The 25,144-nt window shown below is 42.9% G+C and overlaps 1 protein-coding gene across 1 annotated transcript in view; it reads right to left on the reverse strand.

Moving 5' to 3' along the window:
- The window catches only part of LOC147709409 (calpain-13-like), a 454,206-nt gene that overhangs the window by 215,680 nt on the left and 213,382 nt on the right, over positions 1-25,144 (reverse strand). Inside the window, exon 9 of the mRNA XM_086925978.1 lies at positions 4,195-4,269. Coding sequence (XP_086782104.1) covers positions 4,195-4,269 — 75 coding nt within the window. The remainder of the gene's footprint in view (positions 1-4,194; positions 4,270-25,144) is intronic.

Raw genomic sequence — 25,144 nt, forward strand, 5'->3', positions numbered from 1 at the left:
TATATTTATATAATTTTTTTTATTAAATAAACATATATAATCATTTTACCGTAGCATAGCAAAATAGTTAACATTTATTGTAACAACTGTAGTGAATTCTACAATAGCTAAAGCGTTGGATAGCGTAGGGGTAAAATTTACTATTCCCACTCCAGTGGATGCAACAGTAGGGAAAGCGTTGGGGTAAAATTTACTATTCCCACTCCAGTGGGTGCAACAGTAGGGAAAGCGCTGGATAGCGTAGGGGTAAAAATTATTATTCCCACTCCAGTGGGTGCAACAGTAGGAAAAGCGTTGTATAGCGTACGGGTTACAATTACTATTCCCACTCCAGCGGGTGCTACAGTAGGGAAAGCGTTGGATAGCGTAGGAGTTAAAATTACTATTCCCTCTCCAGTGGGTGCTACAGTAGGGAAAGCGTTGGATAGCGTAGGGGTTAAAATTACTATTCCCACTCCAGTGGGTGCAACAGTAGGGAAAGCGCTGGATAGCGTAGGGGTAAAGATTACTATTCCCACTCCAGTGGGTGCAACAGTAGGGAAAGCGTTGGATAGCGTAGGGGTTACAATTACTATTCCCACTCCAGTGGGTGCTACAGTAGGAAAAGCGTTGGATAGCGTAGGGGTTAAAATTACTATTCCCACTCCAGTGGGTGCAACAGTAGGGAAAGCGTTGGATAGCGTAGGGGTTAAAATTACTATTCCCACTCCAGTGGGTGCAACAGTAGGGAAAGCGTTGGATAGCGTAGGGGTTAAAATGACTATTCCCACTCCAGTGGGTGCAACAGTAGGGAAAGCGCTGGATAGCATAGGGGTAAAGATTACTATTCCCACTCCAGTGGGTGCAACAGTAGGGAAAGCGTTGGATAGCGTAGGGGTAAAAATTACTATTCCCACTCCAGTGGGTGCTACAGTAGGGAAAGCGTTGGTTAGCGTAGGGGTTAAAATTACTATTCCCACTCCAGTGGGTGCAACAGTAGGGAAAGCGTTGGATAGCGTAGGGGTTAAAATTACTATTTCCACTCCAGTGAGTGCAACAGTATAAAAAGGCAAAACTTCATAATTAATTATAATTTATAGAAAAATTAGTACCAAGTAAATTTAATTTCCTATACCAATAACTTTTATTTACCAATTATTTTTAATTTCATGGACAATTATTAATTAAACAATTTAATTAATTAACTTAATTAATTAATTAATTATTGATTTACTTCCCACCCTATTCCCCTATAAACCCACAACCCACTACTGAAACTAATTTACTATAAATTAATTATTTATCAATTAAACAATTATTATTAATTACCAATTAATTTTTATTTAATTACCTCCTAATAATTATTTTACAATTAATATTAATTTACATAATTAATTAATTATATTTAAATTACTACCCACCCTATTCCCCTATAAACCCACTACCCGCTACTGAAACTAATTTACTATAAATTAATTATTTATCAATTAATCAATTATTATTAATTACCAATTATTTTTAATTTAATTACCAATTATTAATTATTTGACAATCATTATTAATAATTACATAATTAATTAATTCTATTTAAATTACTTCCCACCCTATTCCCCTATAAACCCACTACCCGCTACAGATTTATATTACACAATTATTAAAAATTTGTAAAAACGTACCTTATTTTCCATTTTCTTTTGTCTATATTCTATCTAGTCGATATTATGTCTAGTCTATATTTTTGATTCAATATTTTGGCTATTAATATCAATATAACTCGATATTTTTGTAGTCGATATTATGTCTGGTCGATATTTTGTCTAGTCTATATTTTTTCCTCGATATTATGTCCAGTCTATATTTTGGATTCGATATTATGTCTGTTTACCCTTTTAGAAGAGGCTTTAGGACTAGAAATGGTGGAAGAAATTATGGTTTCTTCACCCTAAATAAAGGAAGAGCTAGTCAGCATATAATTTGTGATGCGTATAAGGCCTATTTGAGGGAAGTAATACGTGTAAATTGTCAGCAACGCAGAATCAGGAAACACAGAAGCGAGAGGAGTCACCTTAAGATAAAATCATAAGGAAATAGTCAGAATTACAAGGTGCCTCGATGTACGATCCTTTTAAACAGGGTAAGCTCCATCTAGAATTAGAGGATGCTCAAGCAGAATATGAAGGCAACCTAACAAGGAAAATGAAGGATCAGTGAAGAACTTGTGAGATGCAGCATTTTGCATACAGAGAGCACTATAAATCCCTTTTAGCATGGAAAACAAAGACAGATAGAACTAGGAGTTCCATAAGCTTGCTAGTAGACTCAGATACAAGGAAGGTCCTTGGTACCAACAAAGCAACCGAAAGGGAATTTCTGAAATATATGAGTACGTTTTATAGAGAAGATGGACATCGAGACAAAGAGAGCATTAGGAACTGGCCAGCTGAAAAAGACCTACCAGGCCTAACTAAAATGCAGGTTAAAACTCTTAGCCTGGAGATCACAGAAGAAGAGGTGAGAAGACAAATAATGAAATTAAAAGGGGATAAGGCAGCTGGGCCCGATGGGCTCCCAGATAAACAATATAAGGTGCTGGTAGATGTTTTGGTACAACCACGAAAGACACTGTTCATCACAATTTATCTTCAGGTAGCAAAGGCCTCACCTATTGGTTGGGGGCCACCACTGTGTTGGTCTTGGAGCCAGCAAACATTACCACTAGAGCTGAATCCTACAGGCCAATATCCTTATTAAATAAGGAATAAGATCTTTACAGGAATATTCGCCAGAAGGGTAGCAGGTGTAATTAGAACAATTATACCCACAGACTAGAGAGGCTTCATCCCAGGGTGACAGTTCTCTTGATTGGCACCATAGAGATAGCTACCACCAACAATATTCCATTGATGGTCACTGCTCTAGATGCTGCAAACGTGACTCTGGAAAGCACTTAAATTATTTTGATTTAACTATTAAATTATTAGAAGAGTCCAGAGTTTATATAAATTACCTGATGCAATGGTATTAGTGAATGAGGATTTCACGGACAGCTTCAATGTTACAGGAGGCACTAGGCAAGGTTGCCCTCTTTCATTGCTCTTGTTTAATCTATATATAGAGCCCTTCAATCAGCATATTAGGTCAGACCCTCTATCACTTCATTTTGTGCCCCAGGTTATGAGGGTAAACTGGCGCTATATGCAGACGACATCCTGCCATCTAGTAGTAATCCAACCTCTTCAATATCCAAGGCACTGGAACACGTGGAGTGTTTGATAAGATTTCAGGGTACAAAATAAATAAGGATACAACTGAGATAATGATGTGGGAGACGAAGAGTGGGGTCCCATATGCCAAGCATTAGATGAGGTATCTTGGGGTCCAAATCATCCATAAATTAGAAGATATTCCGTTGGTAAATTTGAAGAAAGTGAGTGATGAAATAGAGATGCTCCTGGGGAAAAGGACCAACTTACTGTTAACAATTTATGGGAGAGTGAATCTGGTTAAAATTATTATTATTCCTTCAATCTCCTTCCTATTCAACACCACCCCTCTCCCTTTTCCTCAAAATGTATATTAGCAAGATCCGGGGCAGAGTCAGTAGCTTCATATGGGCATCTAAGGGGCTCAGACTTTCGTGGAAAAAGCATAGGAAAAAGCTGATGGCGGGAGGCTTCTTGATTTCCAGATCTGATGCCGAGCTTTTCAGTTTAAAATCATGTGGCTGTTAATGAATGAGCTGGATAACTCATCAAAGGCAGATTAAGTGCTGCAAAGTTGGAGGGTGTAGGACGCTGCCACCTTTTGCAGACATTTGGGGATCCCAAGTACTTCAAGAGAGTCAGGCTGAAAGACCTGCATGAGTTCCAAGAGAATTCTCAATCTCCCTTATTATGCACCCTCAGCCCCAATTTGGAATTCACCTGGGACACCAGAATGCTTGAATTATGCATTGAGTCAGCCCCTTAAACAAGCAGGTTGGCGGGTGAAGTAGAGCCAAGAATGAAAAGCCATCAAATGTATTTTAAAGAGAAACTTATACAATACTCAATTTCAGAAACTAAATGACGAACATATGCATTATGGGGAAATGAAACCAGTGTAGCTGCTTATTTTCTACAAGCTTTTAATTGGAAATAAAACTGATATGAAATTAAAAACGGATCAATACATAAGGAGGAAGACATTCCTGAAGTTAATATTACTTCATCTTACCGTAGCAGTACCGGTCACAGTGTAGGCGTGCGACTGCACAAGGCCATTTCTCAGTTCCGTGTTTGAAAGTTGTTCCTTGAAAATCAAAAGAAGGCAAAAGTTATATGGTGCAACCTCTATCAGTCAAGGACCAGCAATAGTCAGTGATTATATGACATATATATATATATGACACTAAAAATCTTTAGGTTCGTCACTGTTATAAGACATTGCTGTGACCCAGATCCACTACATTTGATGAATCAGTGTAAGTCCATGACAATCAGTTACTAGAAAGTTATGGGAGATAAAGAGTTCAGGTTGACGTTCAAGAGGAGTAAGGACCCATTTTCTGTTTCACCTAAAAGCATCAAGAAGTAAAAATGGGAAGAGTTCCTCATGTTCTGAGCTAGCAGCGTGTGACAAAATGTAAGGGCTAGCCTAAAACAAAAACATGCAACTTGGATGAGATGATGCGAACATCTTGCACCACATATAGGGGCATATTAACAGCTAGCGATGCTTATCGCTAAATGACCTTAGCGATATTGGTTTTATCGCCGCGCATCGCCGGATTTGATCGCAGAGATATCGTGCTATTAGCAACGTTTATCTCTAAAGCGATAAAATATCCGGCGATAGCGGCGAAATGCGTGAATATCGCTGGGAATCCAGCGATATTCAGGCATTAACGCCAATAGGGTCTTAACTTGAATATCCAACTCCCATTGGATATACAGGTTAAGAAGTGGTCTGAGCAGGCGTTAGTTTTTGGCGATATTTGCTCTTAGCGCAAATTTTTTTATCGTTGTGCCTGCTTTGATAATAGGTGATAGCGAAGTTAGCAACTGCTTTCAGTCGCTGACAGGTTGGGTATGCCCACTTTGCCTGTCATTAGCGATAAATATCGCTGACATGCAAAGCGGGCCCCAAACCACTCGCTATCGCCTAAAAGCTAATAGGGCGATCAAAATATCGTCGCTTTAGCAGGAAAAAGTCCTGCTAAAGCGGCAATATGGCCCTTGATAATATGCCCCATAGTGCTTTAGGAGAGTACTACACTCCTGTGTGATCCATTTCTGGCTAAGGTCCTTGAGAAGCAAATGAGTTTCTTGCTTTTCCTCTTTCCGGACACTTACCATATGCTTGGTCCCTTCCGTTTGGGTTGTCACTCACTGCATAGTACTGAAACAGCTCTTGTGTCAATTCTCTATGAACTCACATACTGAAATACCAGGGCTGCTGTGCCGCCCTGGTTTTACTTGATAGGTCAGCAGTCATTGACACAATTGCATGTAACGCCTTGCCATCAAATTTCCATCACGCTGCCATTGGGGTTGATGCTCTTGCCTTTAAGTGAACATCTTTTAGATCAGCCTTCTCCAATGTAACAACAGGGGGCCTGCAAGGATCATCCCTCATGATTATCCCTCAGCCCCACTCTTTTTAACATTTCCATTTGCCATTGTGCCTCACCTAATCTAATTTTTTGTCTTTTGTTTCATAACTTGCGCCGTGAAACCTAGAGCCCTGGATGAGACCTGCTCAACCCACCGTATCAATTCCTAGAACTGTCTTATTGTTTTAGACTCTTCGTTGAACTGACATTTATTTACTGAAACCAATAGAGACAAAACTGAAATATGTATTGCTGGTAAGCATTTCCCAGATACAACAGCAGTGGATGGGTGGTTAGTGGAACTGGGCTCCTTTTCTGATCTTGTGCCTGAAGTTCATAACATGGGGATTTAGTGTATTGCTGGAGATCATTTGTATTCTTCCTCTGACAGCTCGTCAATCAATAGTTCAGGCAGACATACAAATGTGTCTACATTACTGTAACCTTCTCTTTCTTGGTCTTTCTGCCTATGTACCTAATTTTGTGCTTTGCATCCAACACAAAGTTGTCCATTTAATTTTCTAATTTTCAATCTCCATAAGTACTTTCATATTTCTTCTTTCTATATTGGCTTCCTTTCCCCAACTTTATACTTTTTCAATACCTGTGCTTGGACCAGCTGCTTGGACAGGCAAAAGACCCTTGATCTTTAATCTAAAATTCTGCACTTCCTTCCCTCTTATTCTCTATGCTTTCCTTCGCTTTACCTACTTTTTGGTAACAGTATTCTTCATTCTTTGATTGGGGGCCATTCTTCTTGTCTTCATGGCTACATAAGTCTCAAATTCTCTTTCTTTCTCTATCTGCACACATAGAAAGAGGAAAAAAGAGGAGCAATAAAGATGTGTCTCCTCGTTACACCTCTGGTAGGAAGGCGTACTGTTTTGATGCATTTTCCATGTTTACGAGTCTTTGAAAATCTGACAAGGCTTGGGAACTCCCACACTCTATCCACAGAATCCCTTCCCAAAGGAGGGTAACACAAGGCAGCAATTTGCACTACCGTGCGTTATTCTGGATTTGCTATTCCAGACAGAGCCAAACAAGGAAGCTTTATGTGGCTTAGTAAATACCACTTAATCCAAGGCCTTAGTAAATCTGGACACTCTTTGATGAGTATGGGCCACACCGCCACCTTGCTAAGAACCTGAGACCTATAACAGAGGGTAGAGGAGTTGGCCTAGCAGCTAGGGCAGTCAACCTCGAATCTGAGGACACTGTTTCGAGTCTCAGCAACGACGCTGAACATCCTGTGATTCTGGGCAAATCACTTAAACTCCCTGTGCCTAACAAAAATAAATGTGACCTCATGTAACGCAACTAGTGCTATGTACAGCGCTCTGATACCCAATACCTTTGGGTCAAGCTCGCTCTATATAAAACTCTGTAAAAAAAAAAAACAGGGTATCAAGTGCTCTCCACGAGTGACAGGTCACTCTGAAGCTGAGACATTCTTGGCAGACACCAGAAATAAGCACAAAGACTATGCAATCATGTCTCTTTAGCAAGAGAGGGAAGGACCATCGACATGCCTAAGTGTTGTGCAGTCCCTAAGGAAAGTCCCACCAATAAACCAGTGCAAGTCACATGGGCTGTACCCAGGTATGCGGGCAAAGATTTGTACAGCATAGCAAATCTGCGAATAAATACAAACAATGATTCTTACTATTAAATATTTGTTTTCCTTTGGTGTTTAAATCACAATTATGCCATGAATTCCATAATTTTAACAATAACTTTGCATATTATGAATACACACTAACATAAATGGCTTTTGTACTGGGGGTTCAACATTGTGTGTATCATATTCTCTACTTGTGATACAGCAGGCCTGCTATTCTTTCAAAATCAACTCTTCCTAATGTGCATATCAAACAGGGAGGGATGTGAGATACCTGTCTTTGTCCTTTGGCTCTGGAGCTAGGGAAAACTAGCAGGTTTTTGCCCCGGTAAGAGGCAATCTCTCCCACTGATGGAAGTTAGATAACTGTATGGCTTGTTTAATCTGAGGGTCAAAAGATAGCAGAGAATCAAAGAGTGCACTGAAGTTACATGCCACCAGTCAGAAATTGGGTTAATGATTGACTTGGGTCTGAGCCCTGGTTAAGCAAATTAACCTGTGCCCAACCCCCTGGTAGCTTGGCACAGAGCAGTCAAGCTTAACTTAGAAGCAATGAATAAAGTATTAGTGCATCACTTCAAACAGTAAAACAATGAAAACACCCCACAAAAAGATCCCACTCCAGGTCAGAAAAATAGAGCGTCATTTAATTAAAAAAACAAGTACCAAAACAACAAAAATCCAGTCAGAGGAACCAAAGTTATGAACATTTAAAGAATAAAGTGTAAAATAGTGTCTAAAAGCAGAACGCGACAACTGCAGATATCTGGTCGCGCTTGACCAGGTCAAAGTCAAAAGTTCAGGCTGACCGCAATGGAGCACAAATTGGCTACAGTCCCATATTAGTCCCTCTGAAGTTTTACAGACTCAAGTTGTGCCAAGAGCCCATTTTGCATTGGAGAGAGCTTCAAGGAGCAGGGAGAGTGTTGAGGGAGGTTGTCGGCATGGTGAAAAGCGTAGTCCAGGAGCCATGGACGGATGGGCTGTATCTTCATGTTGGCTTTCCGCCAAAAGCGGTCAATAATGCAGCACAAGGACACGGGCTGGCAGCACTTTGTGCTTATTTTTAGTGCAGTGCGAGAGGCCCCTTTGTGGTGCAAATGGGCTATTTTACAGTCAGAAAGAGGACAACAGATGTATTTAACTTTACTGAGCCACACCAAGGGTCCAGGACCTGGGGGGCACCACTTGGGTGTTAGGGACTTGCTGCAGTTGGGTCCATGAGCTGTTTAGGGAGCCTTTTATGTCCCTGAGTCACAGAACCAGAGGCCAGCAGACTGCCATAGGAGTCTCTCTGGGGTCCTGATGAAGCTGCAGGTCCAGTTCTTCTTCCCTATACAAGATGGCAGCAGGCAGAAAGTCAGCAAAGCAGTGCAGCAGTTCCTTTAGAGAAGTAGTCCAACAGAGTGGCAATACTTGTAGCAGCACCAAAGTCCTTCCTGGCAGAGTATCCACAGGTCCAGAAGTGTACTCAAAAGATGGTGTCTGAGGTCCAGTATTTATATACAGTTGTGCCTTTGAAGTAGGAAGAAGCATCTAGAGGTATTCCTTTGAAGTGTATAGATGTCGTGCCTTCCTGGCCCTGGCTCCAGACTAACTACAGGGGCTATGCAGCCCTTTTGTGTGGTTACTGGACAAAGCCTATTCAAGTGTGAGTAAAGCTGAGCCCAGTTCCTCCCATCCATCCTGATAGTGATGGCGCATTCATTCACACCGAAGCTCCCCATTGTGCTTGGCTGTCTAGGAGAAATACACAAAGCCCAACTGTCCGCTACACTTAGCCATGTGTCCCAGCGACAAAGCTACAGGCACCAAATGGATAAGGCAAGTAAAAGCCAACTTTCTAAAAGTGGCATTTTCAAAATTGTAATTTAAAATCTGACTTCACCATGAGTTAGAATGTTACACTCCAATGCTAAAGACACCAAACATGAAGCGAACATCTACTCCCATTTGGAAATTACACTTAGAAAACGTAATAAGGCAAGTCCAATGTTATCCTATTTGAAAGAACGGCCTTGCAGTAGTGAAAACATTTTTTAATAGTTTTTCACTACCAGAACATATAAAATAAGTATAAAATGTCCTACTTTTTAAATACATTGCACCCTGACCTTTAGGTTGTCCAGGGCCTAACCTAGGGGCAACGTATATGTATTAAAAAGGAATGTTTAGGCCTGGCAAAAGGTTTACTTTCCTGGGTCGAAATGGCAGTTTAGAACTGCACTCAGAGGCTCTACAATGGCAGGCCTGAGACATGTTTAAATTGCTACTTAAGTGGGAGACACAACCAGTTCTGCAGTCCCTGGGCACATGTTGTAGTGCTGCTTCACTATAGATTTACAAGTAATATAAATATACCAACTTAGGTATAAGCCAATGTTAAAATGTTGCAGGGAAACTACTTTAGCACTAGTTAGCGATGCTAATGTGTGCAGAGTCCTAAGGCAAGCAAAAATGAAGTCAGCAAAAACAGGAGGTCTGAAGGCAAAAAGTTAGGGAAAAACCACACCAAGGTTGCTAGGTCTAACACACGTTCCCCAACTTAAAAGTGGGGAGAACTACACATACACAGCCCCTTGGGAGTTCTCTTCACTAATGCAGAAGAACCCGGCGAGACCATCAGCATTGGCGTGGTGTGTTCCAGAACGATATTCCACCATAAAATAAATTTCCAGTGGGGAGATGGACAACTCAACAGTTTGGGATTCTCACTCATCTGCATTAGTCATCTGAGGGGTTAGTGGTCTGTCCGAATCTTGAAGTGAGCACCAAACAGGTATGTTCTCGACTTCTTCAGTGCCCAGACCACTGCAAAGGCTTCCCTGTCTATTGCACTCCACCTCTGTTACAGGGGAAGTACCCTCCTACTGCTGAAGGCTACAGGTTGATCCAGGCTCGCTTCATTTATGCCATGCTCTGATGTATCTGTCTGTACAATGGATTCTTGGGAGAAGTCAGGGGTCTTGAGCATGGGTGCTGTGCACATGAACTTGTTCAGGCTGTCAAAAGTGTTCTGGCACACTTCCGTCCAGATCACCTGACATGGCTGCTTCTTAGAAGTCAGCTCTGTCAAGGGTGCAACAAATGTGCCATACCCCTAGAAAAATTGCGAGTATTAACAGGTGAGGTCTAAGAAGGCTCTCACTTCGGTGTGGGCCTTGGGGGTCACCAAGCCAAAATGGTCTAGGTTTTGGCCTTTAGGGGCTGCACATTGCCTCCTCCCATTGGTGACCAAGTAGACCGCTGAACCCTGCCCCATTTGACAATGCTACACTTGATATTCAGGCCTGCCCTCAGCAGAATCTGAACCACTTCTCTGAGGTGGCACAAATGATCCTCCCAGCTAGAACTGAAGACTGCAATTTCATCTAGATATGCAGTACTGAAGTTCTTAAACCAAGTAAGACCAAACCCTGTAAGACGGCGGGGGCATTCTTCAACCCAAAGGGGGCATTACTCGGATCTGTAAGTGCCCTTCTGGGGGGGAAAATGCAAATCTCTCTTTGACCCCATGATTAAGGCATTCTATCAGTACCCAGGCGTTGGATCAAATGTGCTGAGGAACTTGACAACTCCCAAACAATCGATGCGCTCATCAGCTCAGGGGATGGGATGTGCATCAGTCTTGGTGACCCCATTGAGCCCCCAGTAATCCACACAGAGCCTACGTTCTGGGTGGCACCTGGAGGGGCAGCCTTTTAGACCAATACCACCGGCTTTTTGAGGGCTCAATACATTCTAACTCTAGTATCTTGAAGACCTCCTCCTTCATACAGGCTCTCACCTTGTCAGACAACTGGCAGATTTTACTCTTCACCGATATGCTGTCCCTTGTGTCAATATAATTGGCTCACCATATAGTGAATCTTAGGATAAGGGAGTTTAAAGAAGCAAACTGTCCCAACAGCTGATGGCCGTCCCTCTGTTGTTCTAGGGTAAGTGTAGGTGAGCGCCCGCAGGAGATGGTGGTGGTTCTATAGCTCTCTCTGGAAGACAGGAGCGGAGACGGGCCACACGCAACTCTTCTGTCATGCACAACCGCCACATTGAAGGATGAGGCGTGGGGACCCTTGCGGAGCTGAGGGAAATCTACTCTGAAGCCCTTCAAAGAATTCTGACGGTTTTATCTTGTAAGTGAATTACGGTGCGGCTTCACTGGATTTACGGCCGCCATTTTGCGCTACCCGCTTACGGAGTTTCACTCCAACGCGGGGTTTTGAAAGTCTGGGCGTCGCGCCTTTGATGTTCGCTTTTGTGAATTCAGTTATTGTGCATTCCTCACGCTCCAGAGTACTCCTCTCTGTTCAAGGGCATTCAGGAGATGTGGACTTTATTGATTCACAAGTAACGTGTGTTATGGCTCAATTAAACTCGTGAACACCATTTTGACTGTTTTACATCGCCAATGGCGCTCCACTCCAATGCGGTCCTCACAGTCTAAACTTAACCCCTTCGACGCTGTTGACGAGCTCAGCTCGTCATGAAGTACACCTCTCGTACGCTCATGACGAGCTGAGCTCGTCATGAACCGCAGGATTTTAAAATCTTCAGCGCACAGCGGGAAAATGCGCCGCACCGATGGAGTTAATTGAAAACGAGTGCTCAAGGATTTGTCATGAGTATTTTATTTAACAGTTTGAAGTGACTTTCACTCTAGTGCCTCTCATTGCTTTTCATCTGAAACCTTCTCCAAGATCCAGTGTAATCCCAATACGCATTCTGATCTTTCAGTCTTGGAATCTGATTTATCACAGAAAGAACTCCTTGCTGCATTAAAATCGCTCAAAAAGGACAAGGCCCCAGGTCCAGATGGTTTCACTGTGGAATTCTTTACTCACTTTGCACACTTACTTATTCCTAAATTGCATTCCCTCATATCTGCCTTTCTGCAATCTGATGAATCTCATGGCTCTTTCGCAGATGCCCTTATTTGCATTATTCCTAAAGAGGGCAAGGACCCACAATACTGTAAAAATTATCGTCCCATTTCTTTGGTCAACATTGACTATAACAATATTTCAAAAGCTCTAGCTTTCCGTTTGGATTCTCACATGCCTGATTTGCTAGGTAATGAGCAATCTGGTTTTGTTAAGGATCGACTCATCACAGACAACACTTGCTTATTTTTTTATATTCTTTCGAAAGTCTCGCATACTTCTCATCCACTGGCAGCCATAGCCTTGGATGCAGAAAAAGCATTCGACAGAGTCGAATGGCCTTACCTTTTTCGCACACTTCAATGGTTCGGATTTGGACCAAAAATTATTGCTTTAATTTCTATTTTGTACTCTAACCCAAGAGCAGCTATATCAGCAAATGGTGCAGTTTCTTCATACTTTTAACTCGGTAGAGGTGTCAGAAAGCGCTGCCCTTTTTCTCCTTTTCTTTTTAATCTTGCTCTAGAACCTTTTTTGTTAGGGATTCGTCCAAATTACAATATTCATGGTTTTACTTTTAAAGAGACCACTGTTAAGATGGCGGCTTATGCTGACGATGTCATTTTATTTCTCTCACAACCTCAAACTTCCCTTCCCGCTTTTTTAGAAGAAGTTGTTTCCTTTGTATCTGTCTCTGGTTATAAACTGAATAAGGAAAAATGTGAGATCTTGCCCCTAACCAAATTCACTTTTAAAGTTGACTTTATTACTTCGGGTTTCACATGCAGTCCTCTGTATATCAAGTACTTAGGTTTACATTTAACTCCCTCTATTTCAGGAATGATATCTCATTGTTTGCATAATTACATTCAAAGACTGTCATACTTAACAACAAAATGGCATACCTTATATCTGTCTTAGTGTGGTCGCTTAGACACCATAAAAATGATGCTCTCCCCCATTGTTTTATATACAATTTCAAACATTCCATTGTCTAGTCCCTCAAAGAATTTTAAAAACCGTAATTCCATTTTATCTTCTTTCTTATGAGGTAACAAGAAATTGCGTATGTCCATATCAAAACTGATCCGTCCAAAGTCAGAGGGTGGGACAAACTTTCCTGACTTTCCTACTTATCACAAATCCTTCTTATTGCATCAGGCATCAAAATGGCTTTCTGAACCTTCCATTAGCCGTCCTCTTTGGACCGCACTAGAACAATGCTTTCTTTCTCCATTCTCATTTCAGGAATACCTTTCCTTCCCACGTAAACCGCAGTCTGTATCTACCCCTATAATGAAGTATACTTCCTAGATAATACCGCATGCGTCCTCTACTCCCTTCCTTAATCTTCATATATGGCATAACAAATACATTTTGATTAATAATAAACCTTTATTTTGGAAATCCTGGAGACAATGGGGTCTGATTTGGTACATCAATTATATGATAACGACCAACCTCTGTCTTTTGCACAAGCCCGTACTTTTTTTGCCTTGCCTTCTACTCTTAGTTCTAAATATTCTCTTTTATTGAAAGCTGTTCAAGCTGCTTACACACAATATATACCCTCTCCATCAAGCACCCCCACTGGACTTTGTCATACAGATAAATTAAGGATCCTTATTATTAACGAATCTAAGGCATCCACTTTATATACACTTTTGCAAAGTTCATCTAGTTTGAGAGAAAAACCACGGTAGAAACATTGTGGGAAAAATACTTAGAAATTTCAGGGTCTGTAGATTTTTAGGACCATATGTGGCTCAAAATCAGGAAATCCTCTAGGGCTGCAAATACCACACAGACACTCTTCTTTATATACAACAGGCTCTTACTCTCTCCATGAACTCTTAATGCACAACACTCTCTAATTCCGGATATTTGTTGGTCCTGCTCATCACCACATGCTGACCTTTATCATTTGCTTTTCGCATGCAAATTTGTTAAAACATTTTGGGAAAAGGTTTGGTCTCAAATTAATTCCATCTTTAATTCCAATCACACTCTTTCTCCCTCACATATCTTTTTAGGTAGTTTGTCCCCTATCTGGGATGTAAAGATAACTGATTTATTATTAGCAGTGTCTTTTCAACACGTAATCAAAAATTGGAAAGACTTTACTAAATTATCTTATCAGGCATGGTGGTATGCTATTTGTTATAACCACAGTCTGGATACGACATTTGTATACCCATTACACATGGTAGCGAAGAGCCTAGACTTGTGGTCACCTGTGACGATATTCATTGATATGAGTGCCAGATTTTCTCTGTTTCGTACTCCTCAACAACAAGAAGTATCTAAACCTCCTTGACTTCCTTCATGTTGATATTATGTAGTTTATATTAGACTATGTTTTGCAATGCCAAATTTTTGTATATCATATACGTTTTCTTTCCATACCGATGTTCTCTATAATACTGTTCTTTTAATTATACATGATATATCCGACTGAATTTCATTCAAATTTCTCTTTTTATTAATTCTAAATTGATATATTTCGTGTTAATGTAATCCTTTCCCTTAATAAAATTATCTTTGAACTAGGGTAAGTGTAAGTGAGAGGCGATACCCTGTACTGATCCATTATGCTCCTTAGAAGAAAGGAGGTTGTGGAGAGGTTCACTCTCCATTTTGACTCCATCATCCATGACCAAGAGCATGGTTAAGTCAGACCTCTCAACGTGGTGTTTGTGGTGATTGATGTGCAAATCTCTTTGAGGTCCACGGGGTAGGTCTCCTCACTCTTCTACTCTTTCACCTCATAGAGCCCAGACCAATGGTCTGTACCACAAAGGCTCCATCACTCACACTTTTTGGTCAGGCTGAAACTCAACCAGAGTGGCTTCTGGTCATACCACTGTTTCATGACCTCCTGATGCTTATAGATTCACCTTAGTTTGCCTCCAGAATCACTTCATCTGGGTCTGGAGCATCAGCATGTAGCTGACCACAGCCTGGGATCCTTCTTAGGGGCTTGTTCCCAGGCCTCCTTGATCAGACTGAGAGGTCCTCACACTGGGTACCCATACAGGAGCTCAAAGGGGCTAAAGCCAACCCCCATCTAAGGCACCTCTAGCTGCGCAAACAACATGCATGCTTTGCCACTCACCTTCGCCTTAAGGGCTCTAACAGGCCCATGATTATCCCTTTGTATGTTTATGTTTAGGGGATTTATAGAACGCAGCAGCTACTCATAGAGTCTCCTGGCACTATAGTAGACACAGATCCTTGAAGTAGTGGAGTTAATATGCAGAACTAAAAGGTCAAGTTTCAAACAATCATCCGAAAAGAGAAATATCCCTCACAACTCGTAACTGCTGCGGGAGAGCATTTCAATCTTTGGCTGCCAGGTGAGAGTGGGAGCTGCCATCCCAGTGTTTCATTCTGCATTTGGGAATCATCACCAAAAGAAAGTTAGAAGAATGAAGGGATCTGGAAGGGAGGTAGGGAATCCTCCTCTTGGCAAGGTATTGGGGGCAAGACTTGTAAATAGCCTTATGAGTCATGAGGAGTCCTTTGAACCTCACCCGCTCTTTGATGGGGAACCTATCAGTACACTCAAGTTTTGTTGGATGTGTGCCCTTCTGAGTAACTTTAAAAGAAGACACGTCCCACCATTTTGCACCAGTTGCAATCGTCTCAGGAGATATGCGGGTAGCCCTAAGTAAAGGAAGTTAGCGTAATCCAGACTAGTAATGATCAGACCTTGGATCACCATTTTCTGCGAGGAAAGAAGATGGAGGAATTTCTTAAGGCTCTTTAGAAGTCCAAAACAGATGCCAACAACATTGGCTATTAGGGAAGCAAATGTGGCAGACCGGTGAAACTTCATTCGAAGTTACGAGCCACCTATGCAGGGGCCGGTGGGGAATGGAACCTCATTAGTCCCGATGACAATGTCCCAGCATGGAGGGGGAACCCCAAAAAGCAATATTCTGGTCTTGCTATCATTACACTGTAAGTTGCATTCCGTGAAACCCAGCCACTATGCAATACTTAAACTTGCTGGGAGCTTAGGGAGCATTTTTAAGGAGCAGTTGAGTATTGTTGGCACAAACTATTTGTATGCCGAAAGATTCAACGATGGATGCCAGAGCAGCCATATGAACATTAAAGAGTGTGTGCTCAATGCTGACCCCTAAGGCACTCCAAAGCCCAACTGCTTAGGTTCGGAGGGGAATGGAGCCATCCACACTGATTGGAACCTGTTTGTAAGAAAGGGGCCCAGCCAGGTTAATGTAAGTCTCCAAGACACTACAGTAGTAACGGGTTTGGGACAGTATCAAATGCTGCGGATAGATCCAGGAGAATCAGAGCTACCTGACTCTTCTGTTCCACCACCAGCATTATAGTGTCATCGACCTCCAGTAACATGATTTCAGCATTAAATCCAGGACAGAAACCCAACTGGGAAGGATGTAACAGCTTGTTAGTTTCTAAGAAATCCAACAGTTGCCAACGTATGGGGTTTCCAATATCTTGACAAAAGCAGGCAACAAAGATTTTGGTCAGATATTGGACAGATTTGATTTATCTTCATCAGGCTTCTTTAATAATGAAATTAATTTAGTCTGCTGCCAGTAGCTGGGGACCACGGCCGACTGTAGGGACAGGTTTAGTAGTGATTTAGAGTTGGGTTATAGCTGCGCTGTTAGTAGCAAAAATATGGGGAGGACAGAGATCAGGGCCTCCACAGATTCTTCCATTGAAATAGGAACAGATTCTAGCAAAGCGAGGCTTAAGACAGAAGGCGAGGTCACTTGTTGAGCCATAATCTTGTTGTTGCCTGCAGAATTAAAATGAGACAACTGGTCTGAACCTTTCAACAAGTCCATTGGTTTGAGGGTGGTAAGGATTTGATAACTTTTAGGTTACCCCACACACCTTCCACATGGCCTTCCTATATGTTGGCATGAAGTTGGTACCACGGTCTGATACCACTTCCTTGTGAAACGTCTTATGGGTAAAGGCCCTCATCAGTGCCCTGGGCACTGCAGGCACAGCCACTATCCTTAGAGGGATAGCCTCCGGGTACTGGGTGGCATGGCCAGCCAAGACCAGGATAAGTCTGTTGTACATGGCTGTCTAGGGGTACAGAGGCCCAACAATGTTGATGCCACCCTTTCAAAGGGGGGCTAATGACAGGGAAAAGTTGCAAGGGAACCTTGTGCTTCTCTCCTAACTTACCACAAACCTGGCAGGTAGGACAGAACCTGTAGAATGCACTTGAAGCCCTCCTCATTTGAGGTAAATAAAAGTGGGCAATAATCCTGTCAAATATCTTGTCATGCCCCAATTGACCTGCTAGTGTTACATCATGAGTCAGCTCCAGGAGCAAGGCCCTGTAACATAGGGGGAGCAACACACATGTTGCCCCAGGCCCTGGAACCTAGAGCTTCTTATACAGGAGATCAATCTCCTAGTAAATTAGGTGATCACCAGAGGTGTTGCCAGATGCTTGGGCCTCAGCCTGCTGCCAAAATCCCACATGAATAGATCGTTCAATCTGAACCTTGCATAACTCCTCCATGGTTAGACCCCTTTCCTGCTGGCAGGTGGCCAGCTCAGGTAGGTTTCCCAGGGCAGTAACTTCCTCCCCTGTAGGCTCTGGGGTGTCCCCAGCAGGTAAAGCCTCCTCCCGGACCTTTGGAGTTTCAGGAGTGAGTTTCCAGCGCCCCTTGCCTTTCCTCTTTTGGCAGACACCAGGGCCAATCTTTCAGGCTCCAGGTCCTTCTGACTACTCTTTTGGGCCACCCACACTGAGTCACTAGGGTTCTAATTTAATCCGCTAAGTGACCCCACTATTTATTGTGAACAATTGGCCCTTTAATAAAGTTGTTGGGGTCCAGTTGGGATCTTTTAAATCACTAATCACAGATCACTCATCACACTATCACAACACCAGCTCCGCTGCAATCGCAGGCGTCGAAGCACACAGGGGGGATATTCGGTCCCTCCTGTAGTGAACCCCATGATGAAGCATGTCACCACTAGGGTGAGTGTGGGTTCTTTTAGAAGATAGTTTCTTCTCCTTGTTTTCTTTCCGTTTGTTCTTTGACCACATATATAGTCCAGTCACTGTGTGTGTTTTCTCACCTAGGCAATTTTGTCTTTTAGAAATTCACAATAGTAGGCTCTCTTTTGTTGATAATAATACTCTTTTGGGCAGCCATAGATGTTTGGTCAGGTACACTCACTCAGACTATCCTAACATCTCCAAATGGGACCCAAACTCCTTCAGGATGTTCTGCTCTAGGTCACTGCCAAGCAGACAACCCACAGACATGGATGCACTCGCAGCTACTCTCAAGGAGCCGTAGACCACCTCTCCACTCAAAGGGAACCCGAACCACTGGTTAGTGACTCTCATGGCTGTCAGCTGCAACATCATGGTGGAATATATTAGGGCCTACCTACAGCTGTCATTCTGGCTCCAGAGTATCTAATACCCTCCTCCCTCTGCCCATCGATGGTGACACACTGCTTGTATTTCCTAGTTTTGCTCGACATGTGAGCTCTCTGTACCATCTCTCTGTCACCCAGGGACACTAAGGTAACCACTATGCTGTATCCCATACTATATGGGACAATCTCCTCCACAAGCGCTACACTAACCGACCCCCATGTCTGCCCACCAGTGGAGGGAGAGGCTATGCCTGCTTGGGACACTTGACAATCCCTTGAAATCTCTAACCTGTTGACAATCATAGCACTTAGGAGGGGCCTTCCTTTTAGACTTACTAGCAGGGAATCATCTCATTTTCTGCTCAGGTGGGTATTCCTGACCATTTGAACAAGTTTGGGGCCCTTTTAAGAATTTCTTGTTTTTATGTCTGTCTCCCCCTCCTTTGTCTGATGGGAACCCTGCCTAGCCTTATGGTGATCCCCACCAGATACCTTCTTATGGATCCTGGTGCTGAGCCAGCGGGTCTCCTCCTTAGCAACAGAACAGGGGTCAGTATGCTACCAATCAAGTGTTGGGGCAGGCCTGGAAAATAGTTACTGAACATGTGCTCTCTTGCAAACAGATCATACAGCCCCATGTAACCATTTGCATCACTGTCCATCCATCTAGTGCCTTGGAAAAGGAATACACTAAATCGTAATTGTACTATTGGGGCAGCTTCTGGACGCCTGCCTGTACTTCTCTGGGGTAAGGCCATATTTTCTGATTATACCTCACCCTGATCCCCTTCTCTAGGGCCTTTAAGGTGTCCTTGCCCTTGATAAAGATTTGCTTCCAGACTACCCCCCCCCCCAATCCTACCCAGGGATCCAGTGTATCTCTACAGCCACTTCATAAGCTTTAGACCACTTGTCAATGTCATCCCACACAACAAAGTCAGGCACCAGACTTTTAGGGATATTTACCCTCTTGTCTCGGTAGGCAGTGTAGGCATACTGCCACCATAATTGCTGTACTCCACCTGCTTGGATCTGATGTCTAGCTCTATCAGACTTAGCTCATGAGTCATTCTCCATTCTTCTATTGCTAGTCTCCTCTCCTCCACGGCTCTATCGGTCTTAGCCCTCTCCTTTGCCAAGGCCCTTTCAGCCTCAGCATTCTCTTTTGCCAAGGACCTTTTAGCCTCAGCCTTCTCCTTACAAAACTCCAAAACTCCTTGAGCTGGGCCACAGTGTAGGGCTCCATGATAGCCAGCTCAAACTCCATACAGCACAACAGGCCAAGAGAGAATTTAGAAAAAGCCTAAAGGCCAATCAGGAAACATATATAGCATAATTAGTCTCAGATATGGGATGATAGTGTACACCAAATCACAGTATGGAACTGCACAAACACAAGTCCTAATCCTCACCGATGTTCACCAGTGTAAGAAACTAGGCCCACATGCATCATTGTTTCATTTTGCACTTCCTAATTTGCGATTTTTAGGGAATCGCAAATTAGGAAATGCAAAATGGGATGCATGTACATTTTCGCAAAATATTTGAGAATCGGTAAAAATCGCAATTTTTACCGATTCTCAAATATTATGCGATTAGCAAAGTGCGAATTCGCAATTCCCATTCATTACTATGGGCTAAAATGCCGATAGGAATGAATGGGAATTGCGAATTCGCAATTTGAAATCGCAATTCAGCAATGCATTTCAAGGGTGGAGAGGGGGGTCCAAATGACCCCTCCCTTCACCCATGAAATGTACTTTTGAGTATAAGTTACATACACACATGTCCTAAGGACATGTGTGTCTGTAACTTTACAGTTAAAAAAATGCATGTTTGTGCTTTTTTAAACAATTTCGCAAATTACCACGAGGTTCAACTTTGTGGTAATTTACACTTGCAATTTCAAATTTCGCAATTTGAAATCAAATGATGCATAGCATTTTAGAAATCGCAAAATTGCGATTTCTGAAATGCTATCGCAATTTTAGAAATCGCAAACAAGTTGCGATTTCTAAAAAAGCATGATGCATCTCAAAAAGCATTTTTGGAATCGCAAACGGCCGATTTTAAGGAATCGCACCGTTTGCGACTCCAAAAATGCTTGATGCATGTGGGCCATAGTTACTTACTGGCTGACCTGGGGGCTGAGCCCTGGTTAATCAGAAACCACAATCCTTGTCAGGGTAATGCACAAGCAAACCCCATATTAAGTATTAATCTTTGCTCAAACCCATGGCAGCTTCGCACAGAGCAGTCAGACTTAACTTGGAGGCAACGTATTAATTTATTTATGTATTTGACATTTGTATGGCGCGAACGAATCATCCCCCGGGGGATCTCTCGGAGCCTGGCAGCACAAAAACAGACCTCTCGCTCAGCCTGGGACCCTAGAACAGCCAGGTTTTTAGACTCTTCTTAAAGTGACCCAGGGATGTACATCCACGCATTGCTTCCGGTAACCTGTTCCAATGGAAGGGGGCCAGATATGAAAAGGCGCACCCTCCCATTCTGGACTTGTTTATTTTACAAGGGGCTAGTAGATTTTGATTACTGAATCTCAGCTTGCGCCCCGGGATGTAGTTCTCACCTTCTCTATTAGATATCCCGGGCCCAGACTTTGCCTTGCCTTGAACACTAAAATAAGAACTCTAAAGATAGCTCTCTTCCTCACAGGCAGCCAGTGCACGGCTTGCAGCAGGGGATGGGACAGGGTGCGTCTAGGCTTGTTTAAAGCCATTCTTGCAGCGGTATTTTGCAATATCTGGAGCCTAGAGAAAAGTTCTTTCCTGGCATCCACCAGAAGAGCGTTCCCATAGTCCAACCTGCTTACAATCAGCGCCTGGATGAGAGTCTTTCTTGCCTCCAGACGGATCCAAGGAAAGATTTTCCTTAACATTTTCAAGATCCCAAAACAGGAACCTGACAATGATTTTACATGGACCTCAGAAGATAGCTTGCTGTCCAGCAGGACTCCCAAGTTCCTAGCCTGTTTTGTGGGGGGAGAGAGACCTCCAGTTCCGAGGGCCACCAATCCGGTGACCAGAGATCCTCTGCCTTCCCGAACAGGAGATCTCTGTCTTATTGGAGTTGAGCTGGAGAAAATTCTCTCTCATCCAGGCCGCTATGTTCAACATATAGCTCTTGAACTTAGTTCTCGTGACCGATGGATCAGGATCAAATGGGGTTATCACCTGTGGGTCATCTGCTTATGAAATCGTCTAAAAGCCACAGGATCTTATAATGGCAGACAACGGGGCCACATATATGTTGAACAGCGTGGGGCTTAGGATGGAGCCCTGGGGAACACTCTTATCAAGTGGGGTGGTTGCTGACGTGAATGGTTCCAGTTTGACCCATAGGGATCTGTTTGCCAGAAAGCTTTCCAACCATGCCAGTGCTTGGCCCTCAACACCGATCTCCTGCAATCTGCAAAGCAGGATAGAGTGAGAGATGGTGTCGTAGGCTGCCAACAGATCTAAAAGCGCCAGCATGGTGGGAGTCCCCTTATCTAGGGACATTCTAATACTGTCAGTAACTTCCATTAGGGCTGCCTCCGTGCTATGTCCTGCTTGGAAACCCGATTGGGCGGGGTAATGTTCCAGATAGCCTGTCAATTACTGGTTAATCATCTTCTCCATTACCTTCGCACAACATGGCAGAAGAGAAATTGGTCTATAGTTTTTCATCTCTAATGGATCGGCTGACATTTTTTCAAAAGCGGTCTAATCAATACCTTCTTCCACTTATCAGGGTTGGTAGCTGTATCCAAAGAGATGTTATAGACTGCCATGAGCAAAGAGCTAGAACGGAGGACTGTTCTGCTATCACGAAGGGAGGGGAGCAGTCTGACTCTGAGCCAGATTTGATTGCTGCCAGTGCCACCCTTCCTTGCTCTGAAGAGATGCTGGAAAAAGAATCGAGCTTGGGTAGGGAAGGGTTCCTACTCTTCGGGTTAGGTGCCCTTGCGGCCTCTCCACCCCCCAGAGAGTTGTTGATATTATCTATCTTTTCTCTGAAGTAGGTGGCCACCTAATCACATAGAGCTTGCGAATGAGGGACCATTGTGCTACTCCCAGTAGGATTGATACATTCTTTTAATATCTTAAACAATTTTTGTGAGGAATTATTTGCCTCCCTAATCCGCACATTCAGATGGTCTCTTCTGGCGGTTTTGCAGTGACCTAAGTAAGCTCTATGTGCCGCATTGTAAGCCCACTTATCCTCAGTGCATTTCGTCCTTCTCCATTTCCTTTCCTGAACCCTGTATCGTCCCTTCTCCTCTTTGAGTTTTTCCGAGTACCATGGTGCAGGAACTCGTTTCTCCTTTAATTATTAGTGCAAACAGTAGAACAGTGAAAACACATCACAAAAACATTCCACAGTAGATTAGAAAATTAGAGCTGGATTTAATAATTAAACTTAAACCAAAATGACAAACATTCAGTCATTAATATCAGAGTTATGAATTTTCTAAGTATAAAGTGTAAAATAAAGCAAGGAGTGCCAATCACAGCTTTCTGGTGGGGCTTGACTGTGTCATAGTCAAGTTCAGGCTGACCATGATGGAGCGTAGGTCGGATACAGTTCCAGATTAGTCCTCCTGAAGTTTTACCTTCCCAAGTTCTGTGCCAAGAGTCCCATGCATGTTGGAGAGAGCCCTGAGGAGCAAGGAGCAGACTGGGCCTTGCAGATGGATGTGCTGCAGCTTCGGGTTGGAGGTCCCCAGGGAGCGATCAATGCTGCAGTGCGAAGAGATGGTTTGGTGGTGTTTTGCACAGATTTTGAATGTGAGTGCCACAGTCTTGGTGCTAAGAGGCCCGTGTGCAAGCACACAGAGCCAGAGAGCTTGATTTAAGCTCACTGAGCCACACCAAGGATCCAGGATCTGAGGGGCATCACGTGGGGGTTCAGAATTTGCTGCAGCTGGATCCAGGAGCTGTTTAGGGAGCCTTTCATGACCCTGAGGCTCAGATCAAGAAGCCAGCAGACTAGCCCTTGGAGTCACTCTAGGGCCCAGGTTCATGATGAAGCTGCAGGTCCATTTCTTCTTCTTCCCCGGGTAAGAGGGCAGCAGGCAGCATGTCAGCACAGCAGGGCAGCAGTTCCTTTTGAGCAGCAGCCCAGCAGAGTGTCAGTCCTTGTTGCAGCACTGCAGTCCTTCTTCCTCTCAGAGCAGCCACAGGTCCATAGTGTAGTGAAGAGTTGGTGTCTGAGGCCCAGTATTTATACACAGTTGTGCCTCTGAAGTGTCAGAAGCCCTGCCTTCCTGACCCTGGCTCCAGACTAACTATAGGGGGTACGCAGACCTTTGTGTGGAGACATAACACAGCTCATTCAAATGTTAGTGTGGCTGTGCCTAGCTCCTTCCCCCCATCCTTCCAGTAATGGCCCTCCAGTCACACCAAAGCTCCCCATTGTGTGTGGCAGTTTAGGAGGAATACACAAAGCCCGACTGTCAGCTAAATCCAGTCATTTGACCCAAATGTCTGAGACTAGAAAATACTAACTTTCTACAAGTGGCATTTTCAAATTTGTAATTCAAAATCCGACACCACCATAAGTTAGGATTTTAAACTCCAAAACCAGAGACACCAAACATGAACCGTTAATCTATTCTATTTGGAAATTACACTTAGAAAATGTAATAAGGAAACTCTATTGTTTTCCTATGGGAGAGAGAGGAATTTCAGTAGTGGAAAATTAATGTTTTTCACTACCAGGACATGTAAAACTCAAAAGTACCTGTCCTTTTTTTAAAATATATTGCACTCTGCCCCCTATATATATAAATGTAAGGTTTGGGCCTACCAAAAGGATTACTTTGCCAGGTCAACATGGCAGTTTAAAACTGCACCCACAGGTACTGCGACGGCAGACCTGGGACATGTTTTAAAGAGATATTGAAGTGAATTACATTACCAGTGGCGCAGGCCCACTAGCAGCATTTAATATTCAGGGCCTGGGCACATGAAGTGCCACTTTTCTAGGGGCCTACAAGTAAATTGAACATGCCAATTGGGTATAAGACAATATTACCATGTTGTAGGGAAAGAGCTCAAGCACTTTAGAATTGGTCTGCAATGGTAAAGTGTGCAGAGTCCTAAGGCCAGCAAAAACAAAGTCAATAAAAACAAGAGGTCTATTACCACCCCAAGCCAAGGCAGTATAATAAATAGGAACTAACAAAGCTGCCTCTGGACATTATGTTCATCCACAAATAAAAAATATGTTTGCCAATTAATTTGCCTCAAAATGAACAACAAAACTAAAAGAGATCAGAGAAGCTGAGCTATGAATGGTATTTTGAGCTGAAAGAGTTCCACTCATGGACAGTGATTGACAACTGATGTTCTACCAAAAAAATAAAATAAAAAAAAACCATGGGGAGAGATGGTGCACCGGTACCATTAGACACCTTTCGATTTCAATGGCCTCTGTTTATGAATCTCTAAAAGAAAAAATGATAAAACAGTAACCGTATTTTTTTTTTACTGAACTGACCAGTAAACATAGAAAGTATGTCTTTTGGTTTTAAAAATAGGATCATGCAATGAAGGCCTGGAAGACCTTGCATTGGCTCCTTGAAGAAGCCGGAATCCATCTTAAAATTTTATTTTTTTAAGTTTAATTAAGATATTCTTCAAATTAAGGCTATAG

The sequence above is a fragment of the Lissotriton vulgaris genome, chromosome 6 (genome assembly GCF_964263255.1).
Source record: "Lissotriton vulgaris chromosome 6, aLisVul1.2, whole genome shotgun sequence".
Taxonomy (NCBI): domain Eukaryota; kingdom Metazoa; phylum Chordata; class Amphibia; order Caudata; family Salamandridae; genus Lissotriton; species Lissotriton vulgaris.